We start from the raw sequence: 23,622 nt of genomic DNA on the forward strand, positions 1-23,622 counted from the left end.
AGCTTGCCTGCTCCCTCCCTATGCTCTCATCCGTGCTCCCACTTCATCCTACGGCTGTCCTTTTCCTTTTTTTTCTTTTCTAATCTAATAATCCCTTCCCTGATTTTAAGGAGTGGGGCCGGGTCTTATTTGATTTCAATCAAATCAAGCCACGTATGCGGAAGCACGAATGGGCACACACGCGGGGAGCAGGCAAATCTCGTCTTCAATCAAGGCTAGATTTATTCCTGGCAATAGTGTGCATGCTGCATTAATTCTCTAATTTTCCAGCCCTCTAAATACGGACGTGGCTGGATAGAAGTCTAGTGATAGACATTTTTTTTCCTAATTATTTTCTTGCATCTAGGGTGGAAGGATGCATGTCTCATGAGTGGGTGCATGGATGAGGATGAGGAACTGCTGACGTGGTAGGTTGATGACGTGGACAGTATACATGCTAAGAGAATTGCTAGTAGTGGAAATCAACTTCTTAAAAATGTTAGATAAGTTCTTTACAGTGTTATAAAGGCTTACACCTCAATAGCTTCCCTGGATTATTTAACATACCCCCTAGATTTTATTTACTCTGCATATTTGCTTTTTGTCCTAATTTATGCTTCCCCATCCCATAATGTAAGACGTCTTTTGACACTAGTGTAGTGTTAAAAAATATCTTACATTATGGAATGGAGTAGTACTACTTTACAATATACTCCCTTTATTTTTGTATACAAGGCCACAAACTCATATTACAGGTACCAAAATAGAAATTAATGCCTACTTAAGCCAATGTTGCAAGCTAGTCTTTTCTTCTCGCTTGACGTGTTAATTAATGTGTATTTTTCTCTTCAACGCGAAACAAGACAACCCTCTCACTCATCATTGGTTGATTAATGTGGTACATGAAAACCAATCTTCTCACTCCCACATGCATGCAAGCGGTATTAATGTCCTCGATTGCTAGTACGAAGCAAACCTCATCAATTTTACCTCAATTGATATTAGTGACCTTGTATAGATGCAAATTGTAATTTTGATAGTGGCCTTATATACAAAAATGGAGGGAGTAATAAAGTTTGGCCAAGTTTATAGTAAAAATTTATGAACATTTACAATACGGAATCAATGCCAGTAGATTCATCATCGAATATATATTCACATTATATATATATATATTTGTTATTATAAATTTTAATATTATTTTTATAAACTTTCAAACTTATAAAAGTAAAGTTTCACTTAGGACAAAACTAAAATGCAAAGTAGAAAAAAAGATGGAGTACTAGAGTGGTGAGAAACCTAACTGAAACATATGAGTTGCATCATTGCATAAATAACAGATAAAAAATGGACTTTGGAGCTATTTAAATTTGTGCAATGAATATGCCTCTTCTTTCGCAATATAGTGGTCAAACACAAAAAAAAACGACATTCACGTTCCAACATAACATCAATGTTATAAGGGACCATGGTGCCCGTTGCCTAGATGAGGAGAGCTGAGAGGAGGAGGTACGTAAGAATTTTCATCCATTTTCCAATGAATTTCCGCAAAATACATGTGCACGGATCACAACGTAGATACGTGCCCCTGCGAATTCCGCACGCACGTGCCCCTGCGAATTTTCGCAACATCCAAAATCATGCATCATGTGTGCGTCCACGCCTGCTTAGCTAGTAAAATAGACAAATCTACTTTAGAAATACATTAAAAACTAACAACAATGTAGCAAAATAATTGTACTAGTGGACAACACTCAGGTGCTTGCTAACTACTTGCTACTTTATTACTGAATCTGCATGCACAAGAGTTTAATCGATGAGGCCCTCTTAATAATTAACTACGCACTAATTGTTCGACCACCATCGACAGCGATGACTTGGCCGGTGACGAAAGATGCCGCCGGCATGCAGAGGAACGACACCACTGCGGCCACCTCCTCTGGCTCGCCTGCCCGCCGCATCGGAGTCCTCGCCAACTCGGTCTCTTTAATTTCCGGTGGAAGCTGTTCCACGCACAAATGATCAGTTCTCCAAATGATTTGTTTCTTTGAAAAATGACAGTATAAGAGAATCCTACTATATACGTAAAAAGTCATAACTAATTAGGCTAAATGGTTTTGTTTGTGTATTTTTTGAATGTAATTTTAATGAAGACTCGGTCGGTGCCTACACTGTTTAACATGTCACTCTTGGTCGCGCCCGGGGCGACGCAATTCACTCGGATCTTGTTCTGGGCCCATTCGGTAGCAAGGCTCCTTGTAAGCTGGTTAATTCCTCCTGGTATATTAGAGACAAAAAAGAGATGTCAGTCTTATGCCTCACTTGAAAGTTGGATCGAGTCGTGGTTATGAATACCTTCAGTTAGAGCTTCTTTGAGTTTTTATACAAGTAGTTAGATTGGATAGCTAAAAAGTTATAGTGCGATTTCGTCTCGAAAAAACATTGTCGCTTGAGACAAGGAAAGATTCAAATTTTCAAAATAGTCACTTGACTATCGATATCTAGAAATATTGAGATTGGATTGAACACCTAAAATCATGTGTGTGAATTTGCATCGGAAAGTACACCATTCAATTTTTTGGACTCTACAAACATAGAAATGAAAGCATGGTTGTTGTTTCAGACATTTACCTGATCTTTAAAGTACAAATTAAATCACTATTTTCTGAAACCGTCATTATTTGAAAGTTTCAGTTTTAAAATGGGCGCTATAATAATACTCAAATTTCAAAACAGGAAGACCGGAGGGAGTTACCTTTTGTCATACTGTAAATTGCGAGGCCCGGGAACCCAAGTGTGCCCCCAAGGGAGGATATGTTGACAATGCTCCCTCCTCCAGCGATGGAGGCCCCGAGGAGCAAGGGGTGCGCGAGCTGGCTCAGGTGGAAGCACGACTCTAGGTTGGTTGCCATGAGGTGCGAGTACTCCTCCGATGTCCACTCCACGCCCGGCTTGGCTAGAATCTGCGCCGCGTTGTTCACCTGCATATATACAGTAGGAATGATCCAGCGAAAACACTTAGCCCTTTATGTCCAGACCAACCTCTTTGGATTGGGTGGAATTTTAGAGCCCATTTGCAATCTCAATCCGAAGTTCATCAGATTGAACTGGCAAACTCTGGAGATTTCAGGAAGACGACTTACCAGTATGTCGAGCTTGCCGTCGAAGACTTGCTTGGCCGTCTCCACGAGCTGCTCCCTGTGGGCGCGCAGGGAGACGTCGCAGACGGAGACGGTGACCGGGAGCCCCTTGGCCTCCCACCGGCGGCGGCACTCCTCCAGCTCCGCCGCGCTCCGGGAGCACGTGTGCACCCGCGCCCCGTGCCCCGCCAGCTCCTCCACGATCGCGTGGCTGTTCTCCACCCATCGATAAGCACATGAATATATGCATCGATCGGTCGATCAACGACTATAGTGCAGTAAATTGCATCTTCCTACCTAAGCTAGCCGATTAGATTACAGTATGATCACGTACCCGATCCCTTTGCTGCCGCCGGTGACGAGCGCCGTCGCGCCGGCCAGGCTCCACCTCTCCTCCCTGCTCATGCCACCGGCCGCCATCTCTCTCTCTCTCTCTCTCTCTCTCTCTCTCTCTGCGTGTGTGCGCGTGTTCTGGTACTCTGTGCTGTGGAGTGGGCGAGTGGCGGCGTAGGTAGGGAGAGTTACCTCGCTTCACACGTAGCGTAGGCAGTATGTGGCAGTGTGTGGCAGAAACACATGTTCCACGAGCACCGAGCATCATAGTGTCCAGTCGTATTTGCCTACTCCAGACAGTCAAGCCACACTCCAATTTGTAGACCGATCACTGGTTCACGGTGAATGGGAGATGGATTGGCCATTGGCGGTTGACGATGCATGCAAACGGACGCGGTTGGCGTTTTCTCAAGAATAGCTGCCGTTTCGGATGTCGATTCCATTATTACAGCTTTGACCACTGATGACTTATCCTTGCAAAATTATATACTCCAAAGTTTATTGTTACATGTACTTGTCAGAGCTTTTGGCGGAGTTTGAATCATTGCGTCGCTGTAATCTACTCCCTAAAATTGAGTCATCTATTTTGAAACGAAGGGAGTAGATGATAATTATTGCGCGGTTCTCCGTCCCGGTGGTTTGCGGCTGGAGGCTCCGGTGGTGGTGGGCCCTGATGGTGTACTTTGGGTCTGGGAAAACCTTGGCCAGTCTGGCCGGCCCGGTGGCGGCGACGCCTATAGGCGCCGCTTTCCTTCATGAAGGCGCAACTGAGGGTCCAATCTACCCACCCTGATCCCCGACCGGATGAAAAACTTCAATACTTTACGGATCTGGTGGCAGCGGCGCTTTTCGCGTCGTGATGTTTCTGGAGATGTCGTTAGGGGCACTAGGACTTTGTTGGGAGTGCAGAGGATCTACAAGTGGAGGGGATGGGACCAGTGGTAGCAGGTGGTGTTCGCGAAGAAGGAGCAGCGTTGCATCTGACACGTCGACAACTGCGGGTCTCAGCGGCATGGAGCAGCGGGGTCTCGCTGCTGGGCGTGTGTTGATGGACGAGCGCAGGAAGGTGGCGTTGTCTGGCGTCGTGGTGACGTCGACGGCAGCTAGACTGGGCAAGATTGATGCATCAGTACAACTCTAAAGATGGAGTGGTGGTAGTTGGCGGCGGCGACCTCTGAGAGCGCGCCGGACCGGTGTGTTCCCCATACCCAGCAAATGGCTTGGTTGGGGTCTCAGGTCTTAGATGTTAGGCTTGGTTGCGAGGTCTGTTTCGTATTAGGCCCGAACTATCAACATCTCTTCATCAAATGGATATGAGTAGCGACAGATGTTGCCTAAACGGTGACTTCAGACTTACTGTTGTATTTCTTTGTAAGATCTTTTAAAAATAATTAATAAAATGATAGCATGCATCGTCCAGATGCAGAGGCCGTGGGCCTTTCTCCTTTTTTTAAGAAAGCTCTCTTGACGTGCCTTTTAGGAAAAGCTGTCGTTGCGACTTTATTCAAAATGGCATAAAAATTGCATCATTTGTTAGTTGTGCGAATATTACATCAGGTGGTTCATGTTGTTGCCACAGAATAGCACTAAAACTCTTAGAATTACGAGCTAAAAACTGCGCTAACTTGATTGGCTTCTCTAGGTCAGTGATCGAACTTGACAATAGCAAAACCTCTACAAAAGGAAGGATTCTTCTTCATAAACTGCAGCAGCGACACCGATTGAGTCTCCATAGTTATCCATCGTGTCAATAACATCCATACAGTTAGAGTGTACCAAAAGCTTGTTGCATGCTTGCCCTACTAGGATTAGACCGTTTCTCAATGCTATCGGCTCCGTCATCACGCAAGAGAATTCAAATCTATCTGCAATAAATTAAGTTGTGAATTAATATTAGTTTCCTTATTCACGTATGTTATCCCCCTCCCCCCTCCCCAACATCGAGAGGGTTGAACGATCATCTTAAGGATGTTTCTACATGGAAGATTAGCTCTAGCCGATGTTGTCCTTTTGCCTTCTAGATAAGTATACAAGGTGCCACACATGCTTACTCTATGAGTTTATCTTCCATGGGTAGAAATTGAGGCATGTAAGTAAGTAGGCACACAACTTTTGCACATAATAGCAACATGTACTTTATTTGCATGCTAACCTGATATATTCAATCTTTTATGTACCTTGATCTTGGGTAGTACGTCACGTCATACACAAGGGAAACCCTAGGCCCCCGCGTCGTTGAAGGAAATATGCCCTAGAGGCAATAATAAAGTTATTGTTTATTTCCTTATATCATGATAAATGTTTATTATTCATGCTAGAATTGTATTAACAAGAAACATAATACATGTGTGAATACATAGACAAACAGAGTGTCACTAGTATGCCTCTACTTGACTAGCTCGTTGATCAAAGATGGTTATGTTTCCTAACCATAGACATGAGTTGTCATTTGATTAACGGGATCACATCATTAGGAGAATGATGTGATTGACTTGACCCATTCCGTTAGCTTAGCACACGATCGTTTAGTATGTTGCTATTGCTTTCTTCATGACTTATACATGTTCCTATGACTATGAGATTATGCAACTCCCGTTTACTGGAGAAACACTTTGTGTGCCACCAAACGTCACAACGTAACTGGGTGATTATAAAGGTGCTCTATAGGTGTCTCCGAAGGTACTTGTTGGGTTGGCGTATTTCGAGATTAGGATTTGTCACTCCGATTGTCGGAGAGGTATCTCTGGGCCTACTCGGTAATGCACATCACTATAAGCCTTGCAAGCATTGCAACTAATGAGTTAGTTGCGGGATAATGTATTACGGAACGAGTAAAGAGACTTGCCGGTAACGAGATTGAACTAGGTATTGAGATACCGACGATCGAATCTCGGGCAAGTAACATACCGATGACAAAGGGAACAACGTATGTTGTTATGCGGTTTGACCGATAAAGATCTTCGTATAATATGTAGGAGCCAATATGAGCATCCAGGTTCCGCTATTGGTTATTGACCGGAGACGTGTCTCGGTCATGTCTACATAGTTCTCGAACCCGTAGGGTCCGCACGCTTAAAGTTCGATGACGGTTACATTATGAGTTTATGTGTTTTGATGTACCGAAGGAGTTTGGAGTCCCGGATGAGACCGGGGACATGACGAGGAGTCTCGAAATGGTCGAGACGTAAAGATCGATATATTGGATGACTATTCGGACATCGGAAATGTTCCGAGTGATTCGGGTATTTTCAGGAGTATCGGGGAGTTATGGGAATTCGTATTGGGCCTTAATGGGCCATACGGGAAAGGAGAGAAAGGCCTCAAAGGGTGGCCGCACCAACAAATATCTACTTAATGAAGCACAAGTCTGAAACATTTGAAAAGTTCAAAAACTTCAGAGTGAAGTGGAAAATCATCGTGACAAGAAAATAAAGTTTCTACGATCTGATCGCAGAGACAAATAATTGAGTTACGAGTTTGGTCTTCAATTAAAACAATGTGGAATAGTTTCACAAACTCATGCCATCTGGAACACCACAGCATAATGGTGTGTCCGAACGTCATAACCGTACTATTATTGGATATAGTGCAATCTATGATGTTTCTTACCGATTAACCACTACAGTTTTGAGGTTATGCATTAGAGACAGTTACATTCACATTAAAAAGGGCACCATCGAAATCCGTTGAGACGACGCCTTATGAACTGTGGTTTGGCAAGAAACCAAAGTTGCCGTTTCTTAAAGTTTGGGGTTGCAATGCTTATGTGAAAAAGTTTCATCTTGATAAGCTCAAACCCAAGTCGGAGAAGTGCATCTTCATAGGATACCCAAAAGTAACTGTTGGGTACACCTTCTATCACAGATCCGAACGCAAGATATTTGTTGCTGAGAATGGATCCTTTCTAGAGAAAGAGTTTCTCTCGAAAGAAGTGAGTGGGAGAAAAGTAGAACTTGATGAGGTAACTGTACCTGCTCCCTTATTGGAAAGTAGTTCATCACAGAAATCTGTTTCTGTGACTATTACACCAATTAGTGAGGAAGCTAATGATGGTGATCATGTAACTTCAGATCAAGTTACTACCGAACCTCGTAGGTCAACCAGAGTGAGATCCGCACCAGAGTGGTACGGTAATCCTATTCTGGAGGTCATGTTAATTGACCATGACGAACCTACGAACTATGAGGAAGCGATGATGAGTCCAGATTCCACGAAATGGCTTGAGGCCATGAAATCTGAGATGGGATCCATGTATGAGAACAAAGTGTGGAGTTTAGTTGACTTGCCCGATGATCGGCAAGCCATAGAAAATAAATGGATCTTCAAGAGGAAGACGGACGCAGATAGTAGTGTTACTATATACAAAGCTAGACTTGTCGAAAAAGGTTTTTGACAAAGTTCAAGGTGTTGACTATGATGATATTTTCTCACTTGTAGCGATGCTTAAGTCTGTCCGAATCATGTTAACAAATTGCCGCATTTTATGAAATCCAGCAAATGGATAAACAAAACTGCATTCCTTAAAAGATTTATTAAAGAAGGTTTTGTCAATCCTAAAGGTGCTAACAAAATATGCAAGCTCCAGCGATCCATCAATGGACTGGTGCAAGCATCTCGGAGTTAGAATATACGCTTTGATAAGTTGATCAAAGCATATAGTTTTATACAGACTTACGGTGAAGCCTGTATTATTCAAGAAAGTGAGTGGGAGCACTACATCATTTCTGATAAATATATGTAAATGACATATTGTTGATCGAAAATAATGCAGAATTATTCTGCAAAGCATAAAGGAGTGTTTGAAAGGAGTTTTTCAAAAAAGACCTCGGTGAAGATGCTTACATATTGAGCATCAAGATCTATAGAGATAGATCAAGACGCTTGATAAGTATTTCAATGAGTACATACTTTGACAAGATTTTGAAGTAGTTCAAAATGGAACAGTCAAAGAAAGAGTTCTTGCCTGTGTTACAAGGTGTGAAGTTGAGTAAGACTCAAAACCCAACCACGGCAGAAGATAGAGAGAGAATGAAAGTCATTCCCTATGCCTCAGCCATAGGTTATATAAAGTATGCCATGCTGTGTACCAGACCTATTGTATACCCTGCCCTGAGTTTGGCAAAGGAGTACAATAGTGATCTAGGAGTAGATCACTGGACATTGGTCAAAATTATCCTTAGTGGTATAAGGATATGTTTCTCGATTATGGAAGTGACAAAAGGTTCGTCATAAAGGGTTACGTTGATGCAAATTTTGACACTGATCCAGATGACTCTGAATCTCAATCTAGATACATATTGAAAGTGGGAGCAATTAGCTAGAGTAGCTCTGTGCAGAGCATTGTTGACATAGAAATTTGCAAAATACTGTTGGGTTTCGTAGTAATTTCAAAAAATTTCCTACGCACACGCAAGATCATGTGATGCATAGCAACGAGGGGGAGAGTGTTGTCTACGTACCCAACGCAGACCGACTGCGGAAGCGATGACACGACGTAGAGGAAGTAGTCGTACGTCTTTACGATCCAACCGATCAAGCACCGAAACTACGGCACCTCCGAGTTCGAGCACACGTTCAGCTCGATGACGATCCCCGGACTCCGATCCAGCAAAGTGTTGGGGAAGAGTTTCGTCAGCACGACGGCGTGGTGACGATCTTGATGTACTACAGCAGCAGGGCTTCGCCTAAACTCCGCTACAGTATTATCGAGGAATATGGTGGCAGGGGGCACCGCACACGGCTAAGGAATAGATCACGTGGATCAACTTGTGTGTTCTAGGGTGCCTCTACCTCAGTATATAAAGGAGCCAAGGGGGGAGGGGGCGCCAGCCAGGGAGAGAGGCGCAGGAGGAGTCCTACTCCTTCCGGGAGTAGGACTCCCCCCCCAATCCTATTCCAACTAGGATTCCCAAGGGGGGAAAGAGAGAGAGGGGGGCCGGCCACCTTCTCCTAGTCCTAATAGGACTAGGGGAGGGGGAAGTGGCGCAGCCACCTTGGCCTGCCCCTTTCTCCTTTCCACTAAGGCCCATGAAGGCCCATATGGCTCCCGGGGGGTTCCGGTAACCTCCCGGTAACCCGGTAAAATCCCGATTTCACCCGGAACACTTCCGATGTCCAAACATAGGCTTCCAATATATCAATCTTTACGTCTCGACCATTTCGAGACTCCTCGTCATGTCCGTGATCACATCCGGGACTCCGAACAACCTTCGGTACATCAAAATGCCATAAACTCATAATATAACTATCATCGTAACCTTAAGCGTGCGGACCCTACGGGTTCGAGAACAATGTAGACATGACCGAGAAACGTCTCCGGTCAATAACCAATAGCGGGACCTAGATGCCCATATTGGCTCCTACATATTCTACGAAGATCTTTATTGGTCAGACCGCATAACAACATATGTTGTTCCCTTTGTCATCGGTATGTTACTTGCCCGAGATTCGATCGTCGGTATCCAATACCTAGTTCAATCTCGTTACCGGCAAGTCTCTTTACTCGTTCTGTAATACATCATCTCGCAACTAACTCATTAGTTGCAATGCTTGCAAGGCTTATGTGATGTGCATTACCGAGAGGGCCCAGAGATACCTCTCCGACAATCGGAGTGACAAAACCTAATCTCGAAATACGCCAACCCAACATGTACCTTTGGAGACACCTGTAGTACTCCTTTATAATCACCCAGTTACGTTGTGACGTTTGGTAGTACCCAAAGTGTTCCTCCGGTAAACGGGAGTTGCATAATCTCATAGTTATAGGAACATGTATAAGTCATGATTCTAACACCCATGGATTTGGTGCTGATCATGTTTTGCTCGTGGAAGAGGCTTAGTCAACGGGTCTGCAAACATTCAGATCCGTATGTATCTTGCAAATCTCTATGTCTCCCACCTGGACTAGATCCCGGATGGAATTGAAGCGTCTCTTGATGTGCTTGGTTCTCTTGTGAAATCTGGATTCCTTTGCCAAGGCAATTGCACCAGTATTGTCACAAAAGATTTTCATTGGACCCGGATGCACTAGGTATGACACCTAGATCGGATATGAACTCCTTCATCCAGACTCCTTCATTTGCTGCTTCCGAAGCAGCTATGTACTCCGCTTCACATGTAGATCCCGCTACGACGCTTTGTTTAGAACTGCACCAACTGACAGCTCCACCGTTTAATGTAAACACGTATCCGGTTTGCGATTTAGAATCGTCCGGATCAGTGTCAAAGCTTGCATCAACGTAACCTTTTACGGTGAGCTCTTTGTCACCTCCATAACGAAGAAACATATCCTTAGTCCTTTTCAGGTATTTCAGGATGTTCTTGACCGCTGTCCAGTGATCCACTCCTGGATTACTTTGGTACCTCCCTGCTAAACTATAGCAAGGCACACATCAGGTCTGGTACACAACATTGCATACATGATAGAGCCTATGGCTGAAGCATAGGGAACATCTTTCATATTCTCTCTATCTTCTGCAGTGGTCGGGCATTGAGTCTTACTCAACTTCACACCTTGTAACACAGGCAAGAATCCTTTCTTTGCTTGATCCATTTTGAACTTCTTCAAAATTTGTCAAGGTATGTGCTTTGTGAAAGTCCAATTAAGCGTCTTGATCTATCTCTATAGATCTTAATGCCTAATATGTAAGCAGCTTCACCGAGGTCTTTCATTGAAAAACTTTTATTCAAGTATCCCTTTATGCTATCCAGAAATTCTATATCATTTCCAATTAGCAATATGTCATCCACATATAATATCAGAAATGCTACAGAGCTCCCACTCACTTTCTTGTAATACAGGCTTCTCCAAAAGTGTATAAAACCATATGCTTTGATCACACTATTCAAAACGTTTATTCCAACTCCGAGAGGCTTGCACCAGTCCATAAATGGATCGCTGGAGCTTGCACACTTTGTTAGCTACCTTTGGATCGATAAAACCTTCATGTTGCATCATATACTCTTCTTCCAGAAATCCATTCAGGAATGCAGTCTTTACATCCATTTGCCAAATTTCATAATCATAAAATGCGGCAATTGCTAACATGATTCGGACGGACTTAAGCATCGCTACTGGTGAGAAGGTCTCATCGTAGTCAATCTCCTTGAACTTGTCAAAAACCTTTTGCGCACAAGTCGAGCTTTGTAGACAGTAACATTACCATCAGCGTAGTCTTCTTCTTGAAGATCCATTATTTTCATGCTTGCCGATCATCGGGCAAGTCAACCAAAGTCCACACTTTGTTCTCATACATGGATCCCATCTCAGATTTCATGGCCTTCAAGCCATTTTGCGGAATCTTGGGCTCACCCATCGCTTCTTCATAGTTCCGTAGGTTCATCATGTCTAGTAACATGACTTCCAGAACAGGAATTAACCGTACCACTCTGGTGCGGATCTTTACTCTGGTTGATCTATGAGGTTCAGTAGTAACTTGATCTGAAGTTTCATGATCATCATCATTGTTTCCTCACTAATTGGTGTAGGTGTCACATGAAACCGGTTTTCTGTGATGTACTACTTTCCAATAAGGGAGCAGGTACAGTTACCTCATCAAGTTTTCTACTTTCCTCCCACTCACTTCTTTCGAGAGAAACTCCTTCTCTAGAAAGGATCCATTCTTAGCAACGAATTTCTTGCCTTCGGATCTGTGATAGAAGGTGTACCCAACAGTTTCCTTTGGGTATTCTATGAAGACACATTTCTCCGATTTGGGTTCGAGCTTATCAGGTTGAAGCTTTTTCACATAAGCATGGCAGCCCCAAACTTTAAGAAATGACAACTTTGGTTTCTTGCCAAACCACAGTTCATAAGGCGTCATCTCAACGGATTTTGATGGTGCCCTATTTAACGTGAATGCAGCCGTCTCTAGAGCATAACCCCAAAACGATAGCGGTAAATCAGTAAGAGACATCATAGATCGCACCATATCTAGTAAAGTACGATTACGACGTTCGGACACACCATTACGCTGTGGTGTTCCAGGTGGCGTGAGTTGTGAAAATATTCCGCAGTTTTTCAAATGTACACCAAACTCGTAACTCAAATATTCTCCTCCACGATCAGATCGTAGAAACTTTATTTTCTTGTTACGATGATTTTCAACTTCACTCTGAAATTCTTTGAACTTTTCAAAATGTTTCAGACTTATGTTTCATTAAGTAGAATACCATATCTGCTTAAATCATCTGTGAAGGTGAGAAATACGATATCCGCGAGCCTCATTCATTCGGACCACATACATCGGTATGTATGATTTCCAAAATCTGTTGCTCTCTCCATAGTTACCGGAGAATGGTAGTTTTAGTCATCTTGCCCATGAGGCAGGTTCGCAAGTACCAAGTGATTCATAATCAAGTGGTTCCAAAGTCCATCAGTATGGAGTTTCTTCATGCGCTTTACACCGATATGACCTAAAACGACAGGTGCCACAAATAAGTTGCACTATCATTATCAACTCTGCATCTTTTGGTTTCAACATTATGAATATGTGTATCACTACTATCGAGATTCAACAAAAATAGACCACTCTTCAAGTGTGCATGACCATAAAAGATATTACTCATATAAATAGAACAACCATTATTCTCGGATTTAAATGAATAACCGCCTCGCATCAAACAAGATCCAGATATAATGTTCATGCTCAACGTTGGCACCAAATAACAATTATTTAGGTCTAAAAACTAATCCCGAAGGTATATGTAGACGTAGCGTGCCGATGGCGATCACATCGACTTTGGAACCATTTCCCACGCGCATCGTCACCTCGTCCTTAGCCAGTCTTTGCTTAATCCGTAGTCCCTGTTTCGAGTTGCAAATATTAGCAACAGACCCGGTATCAAATACCCAGCTGCTACTGTGAGCTCTCATAAGGTACATATCAATAACATGTATATCACATATACCTTTGTTCACCTTACCATCCTTCTTATCTGCTAAATACTTGGGGCAGTTCCGCTTCTAGTGACCGGTCTCCTTGCAGTAGAAGCACTCGGTCTCAGGCTTAGGTCCAGACTTGGGTTTCTTCTCTTGAGCAGCAACTTGTTTGTTGTTCTTCTTGAAGTTCCCCTTCTTCTTTCCCTTTGCCCTTTTTCTTTGAAACTAGTCTTTTGACCATCAACACTTGATGCTCCTTCTTGATTTCTACCTCCGCAGCTTTTAGCATTGCGAAGAGCTCGGGAATTGTCTTTTCATCCCTTTGCATATTATAGTTCATCACGAAGCTCTTGTAGCTTGGTGGCAGTGATTGGAGAATTCTGTCAATGACGCTATCATCCAGAAGATTAACTCCAGTTGAATCAAGTGATTGTTATACCCAGACATTTTGAGTATATGCTCACTGACAGAACTATTCTCCTCCATCTTGCAGATAGAACTTATTGGAGACTTCATATCTCTCAATCCGGGCATTTGCTTGAAATATTAACTTCAACTCCTGGAACATCTCATATGCTCCATGACGTTCAAAACGTCGTTGAATCCCGGTTCTAAGCCGTAAAGCATGGCACACTGAACTATCGAGTAGTCATCAGCTTTGCTTCTGCCAGACGTTCATAACATCTGGTGTTGCTCCTGCAGTGCAGGCCTGGCACCAGCGGTGCTTCAGGACGTAATTCTTCTGTGCAGCAATGAGGATAATCCTCAAGTTACGGACCCAGTCCGTGTAATTGCTACCATCATCTTTCAACTTTGCTTTCTCAAGGAACGCATTAAAATTCAACGGAACAACAGCACGAGCCATCTATCTACAACAACATAGACAAGCAAAATACTATCAGGTACTAAGTTCATGATAAATTTAAGTTCAATTAATCATATTACTTAGAACCCCACTTAGATAGACATCCCTCTAATCCTTCTAAGTGATCACGTGATCCCCAAATCAACTAAACCATAACCGATCATCACGTGAAATGGAGTAGTTTTCAATGGTGAACATCACTATGTTGATCATATCTACTATATGATTCACGCTCGACCTTTCAGTCTCAGTGTTCCGAGGCCATATCTGCATATGCTAGGCTCGTCAAGTTTAACCTGAGTATTCTGCGTGTGCAAAACTGGCTTGCACCCGTTGTAGATGGACGTAGAGCTTATCACCCGATCATCACGTGGTGTCTAGGCACGACGAACTTTGGCAACGGTGCATACTCAGGGAGAACACTTTTCATCTTGAAATTTAGTGAGAGATCATCTTATAATGCTACCGTCAACAAAGCAGATAAGATGCATAAAGATAAACATCACATGCAATCAATATAAGTGATATGATATGGCCATCATCATCTTGTGCTGTGTGATCTCCATCTCCGAAGCACCGTCATGATCACCATCGTCACCCGGCGCGACACCTTGATCTCCATCGTAGCATCGTTGTCGTCTCGCCAATTTATGCTCCACGACTATCACTACCGTTTAGTATAAAGTAAAGCATTACATCGGATTGCATTGCATACAATAAAGCGACAACCATATGGCTCCTGCCAGTTGCCGATAACTCGGTTACAAAACATGATCATCTCATACAATAAAATTCAGCATCATGCCTTGACCATATCACATCACAACATGCCCTGCAAAAACAAGTTAGACGTCCTCTACTTTGTTGTTGCATGTTTTACGTGGCTGCTACGGGCTTAAGTAAGAACCAATCTCACCTACGCATCAAAACCACAACGATAGTTTGTCAAATAGACTCCGTTTTAACCTTCGCAAGGACCGGGCGTAGCCATACTTGGTTCAACTAAAGTTGGAGAGACAGTCGCCCGCAAGCCACCTGTGTGCAAAGCACGTCGGGAGAACCGGTCTCGCGTAAGCGTACGCGTAATGTTGGTCCGGGTCGTCTCGTCCAACAATACCGCCGAACCAAAGTATGACATGCTGGTAGGCAGTATGACTTGTATCGTCCACAACTCACTTGTGTTCTACTCGTGCATATAACATCAACATAAATAACCTAGGCTCGGATGCCACTATTGGGTTTCGTAGTAATTTCAAAATTTCCTACGCTCACGCAAGATCATGTGATGCATAGCAACGAGGGGGAGAGTGTTGTCTACGTACCCAACGCAGACCGACTGCGGAAGCGATGACACGACATAGAAGAAGTAGTCGTACGTCTTCACGATCTAACCGATCAAGCACCGAAACTACGGCACCTCCGAGTTCGAGCACACGTTCAGCTCGATGACGATCCCCGGACTCCGATCCAGCAAAGTATCGGGGAAGAGTTCCGTCAGCACGACGGCGTGGTGACGATCTTGATGCACACAGCAGCAGGGCTTCGCCTAAACTCCGCTACAGTATTATCGAGGAATATGGTGGCAGGGGCACCGCACACGGCTAAGGAATAGATCACGGGATCAACTTGTGTGTTCTAGGGTGCCTCTACCTCAGTATATAAAGGAGCCAAGGGGGGGGCGCCGGCCAGGGAGGGGGGCGCAGGAGGAGTCCTACTCCCTTCCGGGAGTAGGATTCCCCCCCAATCCTATTGGAATAGGATTCCAGGGGGAAAAGAGAGAGAGGGGGCCGGCCACCTCTCCTAGTCCTAATAGGACTAGGGGAAGGGGAGGCGCGCAGCCCATGTAGGGCTGCCTCTTCTCTTTTCCACTAAGGCCCATCATGGCCCATTTAGCTCCCGGGGGGTTCCGGTAACCTTCCCGGTACTCCGGTAAAATCCCGATTTCACCCGGAACACTTCCGATATCCAAACATAGGCTTCCAATATATCAATCTTTACGTCTCGACCATTTCGAGACTCCTCGTCATGTCGTGATCACATCGGGACTCCGAACAACCTTCGGTACATCAAAATGCATAACTCATAATATAACTGTCATCGTAACCTTAAGCGTGCGGACCCTACGGGTTCGAGAACAATGTAGACATGTAGACATGACCGAGACACGTCTCGTAATAACCAATAGCGGGACCTGGATGCCCATATTGGCTCCTACATATTCTACGGAGATCTTTATCGGTCAGACCGCATAACAACATACGTTGTTCCCTTTGTCATCGGTATGTTACTTGCCCGAGATTCGATCGTCGGTATCCAATACCTAGTTCAATCTCGTTACCGGCAAGTCTCTTTACTCGTTCCGTAATACATCATCTCACAACTAACATATTAGTTATAATGCTTGCAAGGCTTATGTGATGTGTATTACCGAGAGGGCCCAGAGATACCTCTCCGACAATCGGAGTGACAAATCCTAATCTCGAAATACGCCAACCCAACATCTACCTTTGGAGACACCTGTAATGCTCCTTTATAATCACCCAGTTACGTTGTGACGTTTGGTAGCACCCAAAGTGTTCCTCCGGTAAACGGGAGTTGCATAATCTCATAGTCATAGGAACATGTATAAGTCATGAAGAAAGCAATAGCAACATACTAAACGATCGGGTGCTAAGCTAATGGAATGGGTCATGTCAATCAGATCATTCAACTAATGATGTGACCTCGTTAATCAAAAATAACAACTCATTGTTCATGGTTAGGAAACATAACCATCTTTGATTAACGAGCTAGTCAAGTAGAGGCATACCAGTGACACTTTGTTTGTCTATGTATTCACACATGTATTATGTTTCCGGTTAATACAATTCTAGCATGAATAATAAACATTTATCATGATTATAAGGAAATAAATAATAACTTTATTATTGCCTCTAGGGCATATTTCCTTCAAATACTTACGGATCTGAATGTGGCAGACCCGTTGACTAAATTTCTCTCACAAGCAAAACATGATCACACCTCAGTACTCTTTGGGTGTTAACCACATAGCAATGTTAACTAGATTATTGACTCTAATAAACCCTTTGGGTGTTGGTCACATGTCGATGTGAACTATGGGTGTTAATCACATGGTGATGTGAACTATTGGTATTAAATCACATGCCGATGTGAACTAGATTATTGATTCTAGTGCAAGTGGGAGACTGAAGGAAATATGCCCTAGAGGCAATAATAAAGTTATTATTTATTTCCTTATATCATGATAAATGTTTATTATTCATGCTAGAATTGTATTAACCGGAAACATAATACATGTGTGAATACATAGACAAACAGAGTGTCACTAGTATGCCTTTACTTGACTAGCTCGTTGATCAAAGATGGTTATGTTTCCTAACCATAGACATGAGTTGTCATTTGATTAACGGGATCACATCATTAGGAGAATGATGTGATTGACTTGACCCATTCCGTTAGCTTAGCACACGATCGTTTAGTATGCTGCTATTGCTTTCTTCATGACTTATACATGTTCCTATGACTATGAGATTATGCAACTCCCGTTTACCGGAGAAACACTTTGTGTGCCACCAAACGTCACAACATAACTGGGTGATTATAAAGGTGCTCTACAGGTGTCTCCGAAGGTACTTGTTGGGTTGACGTATTTCGAGATTATGATTTGTCACTCCGATTGTCGGAGAGGTATCTCTGGGCCCACTCGGTAATGCACATCACTATAAGCCTTGCAACTAATGAGTTAGTTGCGGGATAATGTATTACGGAATGAGTAAAGAGACTTCCCGGTAACGAGATTGAACTAGGTATTGAGATACCGACGATCGAATCTCGGGCAAGTAACATACCGATGACAAAGGGAACAACGTATGTTGTTATGCGGTTTGACCCATACAGATCTTCGTAGAATATGTAGGAGCCAATATGAGCATCCATGTTCCGCTATTGGTTATTGACCGGAGACGTGTCTCGGTCATGTCTACATAGTTCTCGAACCCGTAGGGTCCGCACGCTTAAAGTTCGATGATGGTTATATTATGAGTTTATGTGTTTTGATGTACCGAAGGAGTTCGGTGTCCCGGATGAGATCGGGGACATGACGAGGAGTCTCGAAATGGTCGAGACGTAAAGATCGATATATTGGACGACTATATTCGGACATCGGAAAGGTTCCGAGTGATTCGGGTATTTTCAGAAGTACCAGGGAGTTACGGGAATTCGTATTGGGCCTTAATGGGCCATACGGGAAAGAAGAGAAAGGCCTCAAAGGGGGGCCGCACCCCTCCCCATGGGCTGGTCCGAATTGGACTAGGGAGGGGGCGCCCCCTTCCTTCCTTCTCCTTTTCCCTTCCCTTTCCTTCTCTCCTACTCCTACTACTTCGAAGGGATTCTAGTTCTACTAGGAAAGGGGGAATCCTACTCCCGGTGGGAGTAGGACTCCCCTAGGGCGTGCCATAGAGAGGGCCGGCCCCTCCCCTCCTCTACTCCTTTATATACATGGCCAGGGGGCACCCCATAGACACAACAATTGATCTCTTAATCTCTTAGCCATGTGCGGTGTCCCCCTCCATCATAATCCACCTCGATCATAACGTAGCGGTGTTTAGGCGAAGCCCTGCGTTGGTAGAACATCATCATCGTCACCACGCCGTCGTGCTGACGAAACTCTCCCTCAACACTCGGCTGGATCAGAGTTCGAGGGACGTCATCGAGTTGAACGTGTGCAGAACTCGGAGGTGCCGTGCGTTCGGTACTTGATCGGTCATATTGGGGCACGCGCCTCCTTCCCCACGATGGGGATTGGCATGGAATGCTGGTGTGCGCCATTTATGGCCGCCGGGTGGCGTGATGACGAAGAGCATGGAGCTCGATCTTGGGTTTGCCCTTCGACCTGATTTGAAGATGGCGGTCCTCTCCCTCATTCATCGGTCTTCCCTACCGGCCTGGGATGCTCGCGACCTCCTGTTTGTCCGAATCCGGTTGTTGGTTTGGGCATTGGTGTTGGGGGATTTGAATCAGACGAAATCATTAGATATTTTATTTTCGTCGTTGCGCGTAATTCTTTAGCATGGTGGTAGTAATAATTTAAATCTTTTGGGCGACTGGGTGCTCCTACAGTAAGGGCATAGGAAGCTTTTATGCATTGGATGGTCTTGTGGCAAGGACAGCGTTTAAGCTTTCCCATGGAGAATTTTTCTTTTTTTTTGGCATGACAATTCAAAGATTTGTCCTTGATTATATGCCTCTTTATGGTTTAATAGTTATGTGAACCATATATATGTAGGTGCGTATCCGGGGCAAAATTGAATACCCCTGTTAAGATCCAATAGTTGTGTTCAATTGTGCCATGGTTAATTACCTTTTAAGTTTAGGGAAAAAGAATTAATTATATGTATTATACCAAAGATCAATAATTAAGAGGCTTCACTCTATGTGATGAATATCACCACTATATGGTGCTCTATATCGGTTCGGTTCCAAAATGTACACATCTTTATAACTTGTACAACAAAAGTACACAAGGCACAATAACGGCAATGCCAGCATCCAAGATCATGCATCATGGGTGCGGCCACGCTTGCTTGGCTAGTTAAATACGCAAATCTACTTTAGAAATACAATAAAAACTAAAAACAAATCAAAAATGTAGCAAAATAATTATACTAGCGGACAACACTCAGGTCCTTGCTAACTCCTCCTTTTGTCTCATAATATAAGAACGTTTTTCAAGCTAACGGGACGGAGGTAGTACTCACCGGCTACTTTATAAATTGATCAACATGCACACGATTTTATCGGTGAGGTGCCGTTAATTAACTAGGCACTAATTGTTCGACCACCATCGACGGTGATGACCTGCCCAGTGACGAAGGATGCCGCTGGCATGCAGAGGAATGACACCACTGCAGCCACGTCCTCTGGCTCACCTACCCGCCGCATCGGAACCTTCGCCAACTCCTTCTCTAAAATGTCGGGTGCGACCTGTTCCACACACAAATGATCAGTTCTCCAAATTATTAGTTTCTTAGAAAAACCGATACTAAAGAGTTGTGTAGTAGGATTCTGCGAACTCGTCGTCTCTAATCACCAATACTACCTCCGTCTAGATGAATAAGTCATTCGCGTAGTTCTAAATCATCGATTTGAGAAATTAAATATGTGTTATATGTAACAAAAAATATATATTTAGAAACTACATCCGTGTAGAAATCTAGTGATATACTTTTCATGACATACAACATATATTTAATTTCTCAAACCGATGACCTAGAACTATGCGAATGACTTATTAACTTAGACGGAGGTAGTACTATACACGTAAAAAGGTCATAACTCATAACTAATTTGGTTAAATAGTTCTGATTGTGTATTTTCTTTAATGTACTTTTAAAAAGACACGGCTGGTGCATACACTGTTTAACATGTCACTCTTGGTCACGCCCGGGGCAACGCAATTCACTCGAACTTTGTTCTGGGCCCACTCGGTAGCAAGGCTCCGCGTGAGCTGGTTGATCCCTCCTGCATGTCAGGCGGTAAAATTAGAGGCAAAAAACATATGTGAGTTTTATGCCTAAGTTGAAATTTGGATCAAGTTGTGGTTATGGCGATGAGCACCTTCAATTAGAGCTTCTTTGAGTATTTATTTTCACAAATAGTTAGATTGGATAGTTAAAATGTTGTAGTGCGGTCGTCTCGAAAGAACATCATCGTATGAGGCATGCAAAGACTCAAATTTTCAAAATAATCAATTGACTGTTGGTATCTAGAAATATTGAGATTGAACACCTAAAATCATGCATGTGAATTTGTATCGAGAAATACAACATTCATTTTTTGGACCTTACAAATATATTAAATGAAAACATGACCTCTGTTTTGGACATTGACAGGATCTTTAAAGTACGAATTAACCCACTATTTTTTAAACTGTCATCATTTCAAAGTTTCATTTTTAACATGGATGGATGATGTAATTTTGAAGTATCCCTCCGACTATTTATCGAGATAATAATAGTACTGGAATTTCAGAAGTAGGAAAACTGGAGGGAATAGCGCATACTACCTTTTGTGATACCGTAAAGTGCGTAGCCCGGGAACCCAAGCGTGCCCCCAATGGAGGATATGTTGACGATGCTACCTCCTCCGGCGATGGAGGCCCCGAGGAGCAAGGGGTGCGTGAGCTTGCTGAGGTGGAAGCACGGCTCTAGGTTGGTCGACATGAGGTGCGTGTACTCCTCCGATGTGCACTCCACGGCCGCCTTGGCAAGAGCCTGCGCCGCGTTGTTCACCTGAATATGTACAGTAGGAATGGTCAGCCCCGTAAAGTGTAAAACCTATATGAACCTCTTTGGATTGGGTGGAATTTTAGAGCCCAATTGCAGTCTCTGGACGGCTGGCCTGATCTCAATCTAAACTTAATCAGGTTGAACATACGAACTCTGGAGATTTTAGACTAGTCATGGGTAGTAAGATTAGCATATGTTACTACTCTATATTACTATCTTGGAGTAACATATGTGTGGTGTCATGTAACATTTTATTTATTAGGTTGTAGACTCATCTTGTCTTAGTATATTTGATGTTGCAGTAACTAACTATGTTATTACATACTTATATTTTCTCATTAATTACTCGTCACATTCTCCATCTATTTTGCCTAGAGATATGTGATTTTACCATCTATCTATGTTACTCCTATTGTAAGTACTCTCAGAAAGAGGGCCAAGTACAAGTCCATGTAGTTATTATTAGTTACCAGTATGTCGAGCTTGGCGTCGAAGACTTGCTTGACCGTCTCCACGAGCTGCTCCCTCTGTGCGCGCAGGGAGACGTCGCAGACGGAGACGGTGACCGGGAGGCCCCTGGCCTCCCACCGGCGGCGGCACTCCTCCAGCTCCGCCGCGCTCCGGGCGCACGTGTGTACCCGCGCCCCGTGCCCCGCCAGCTCCTCCACGATCGCGTGGCTGCGTTGCATCGATCGACACCATGATGCACAGAAGCACATGAGTATACGTGTACATAGCATGTGTGTACGTAAGAAGGTTATATAGAATTGCGCACCCGATCCCTTTGCTGCCGCCGGTGACGAGCGCCGTCGCGCCGGCCAGGCTCCACCTCGCCTCCCTGCTCATGCCACCGGCCGCCATCTCTCTCTCTCTCTCTCTCTCTCTCAGGTGCGGGTGCGGGTGCGTGTGCGTGTGCGCGTGTTCTGATACCTTGTGTCGTGGGGTAGCAAGAAGATATCCTCGTAAGTCGACTAGGGCCGTACGTAGCGAGAGTGCACTCGCCCCACACGTAACGTAGATCCCTGTGTGTGGCTGTCTGGCTGAGACGCATGTTCCACAAGCAGAGCAGAGTGTCCAGTCGTACGTACGTATTTGCCTACTGTACGCACGCCACAAGGCCCACAACCACACACTGGCACGCACTGCGGCACTGGTACCTAGTACCTCGCAGAACGCAGAGGATAACACGATAAGTCCAGGCAGTGTACGCGTCGTCCTATCACGTTCACATCACGCTCCATTTTCTTTTTTTGAGGGGCACATCACGCTCCATTTTGGAGCTGCACTTAAGCCACCAATGCGTTGTTGTCATATATGTGGGCCGGGCCACATCGTCAGGCAGCGAAGTACTAGCTCTCTACAGGATTGTCTCAAAAACAAAAACAAAAAAGCTCTGTACGCGTCAGGCAGTGAACTCATCTTGTCGTTTTTTTCCCACGAGCTTCTCGAATGTTCAACCTTCATCAAATTTTCCACCGGCATCATGCACATGAGCATCTTGCAAAAAAAGTTCTTTTTTGAAATTTATTTACTACTCCCTTCGTCCCAAAATCCTTGTTTGTCTAAACTAGTAGTGAACTCGTCTTCGGATTTTTGCCGTGAGCTTCTGGAGTGTCCAAACTTCACAAAAAAAAGGTTTTTTCTTTTTCTTTTTGAATTTGTTTATTACAACTCCATTTGTCTCAAAATTTTTGTCTTAGATTTGGCTAAATGCGAATGTGTCTAGCCACATGTTTAAGTGTTAGATCCTTCCATATCGAGATAAATCTAAGATACGATTTTGGGATGGAGGTAATATTTCAAATGATTTTACTGTTCACACCCGGGCTCATATGAGCCCGGGTGCAGAATAGCCGCATCCTTAGACTGATCATGTTCATGTTAAGCTAACATTCAAAATCAAAAATTATTTTATTATTATCTACATGCTTGGAGATGATCAGACATTAAACTTAGGGACGCTGATATGTTCTAGGCATATTTATTAAAAAATTGTTTCCTGTTACAATCATACTATATTGTATAGTTTGGCACCACCTTTTATTATTATTTTGACTAACCTATTAATTCATTGTCGAATGAAGTTTTAGTTTTTTGTTGCTTTCAAACTTTTTAGAA

At 43.7% G+C, this 23,622-nt stretch overlaps 2 protein-coding genes across 3 annotated transcripts; both read right to left on the reverse strand.

Moving 5' to 3' along the window:
- Window positions 1-1,659: 1,659 nt before the first annotated feature.
- LOC125545588 (noroxomaritidine/norcraugsodine reductase-like) lies at window positions 1,660-22,510 on the reverse strand. Of its 2 annotated transcripts, XM_048709601.1 has the most exons (6): window positions 22,391-22,510; window positions 3,454-3,554; window positions 3,123-3,330; window positions 2,735-2,960; window positions 2,150-2,256; window positions 1,660-1,982 (listed from the first exon to the last, which is right to left on the reverse strand). In XM_048709601.1, exons 2-6 carry the CDS (start codon window positions 3,537-3,539, stop codon window positions 1,818-1,820), a joined length of 792 nt encoding a protein of 263 aa, XP_048565558.1. In that variant the 5' UTR covers window positions 3,540-3,554; window positions 22,391-22,510; the 3' UTR covers window positions 1,660-1,817. The 2 variants fall into 2 exon arrangements, with proteins under 2 accessions (XP_048565558.1, XP_048565559.1); XM_048709602.1 differs by lacking the exon at window positions 22,391-22,510 and having other exon boundaries at window positions 3,454-3,741.
- Window positions 19,689-22,517, reverse strand: LOC125545589 (noroxomaritidine/norcraugsodine reductase-like). The gene is made up of 5 exons (XM_048709603.1): window positions 22,280-22,517; window positions 21,975-22,182; window positions 21,282-21,507; window positions 20,631-20,737; window positions 19,689-20,200 (listed from the first exon to the last, which is right to left on the reverse strand). The coding sequence occupies exons 1-5, from the start codon at window positions 22,363-22,365 to the stop codon at window positions 20,036-20,038; spliced, it is 792 nt and encodes a 263-aa protein (XP_048565560.1). The 5' UTR covers window positions 22,366-22,517; the 3' UTR covers window positions 19,689-20,035.
- Window positions 22,518-23,622: the final 1,105 nt, after the last annotated feature.

This window comes from Triticum urartu, chromosome 3 (genome assembly GCF_003073215.2).
Source record: "Triticum urartu cultivar G1812 chromosome 3, Tu2.1, whole genome shotgun sequence".
Taxonomy (NCBI): Eukaryota; Viridiplantae; Streptophyta; class Magnoliopsida; order Poales; family Poaceae; genus Triticum; species Triticum urartu.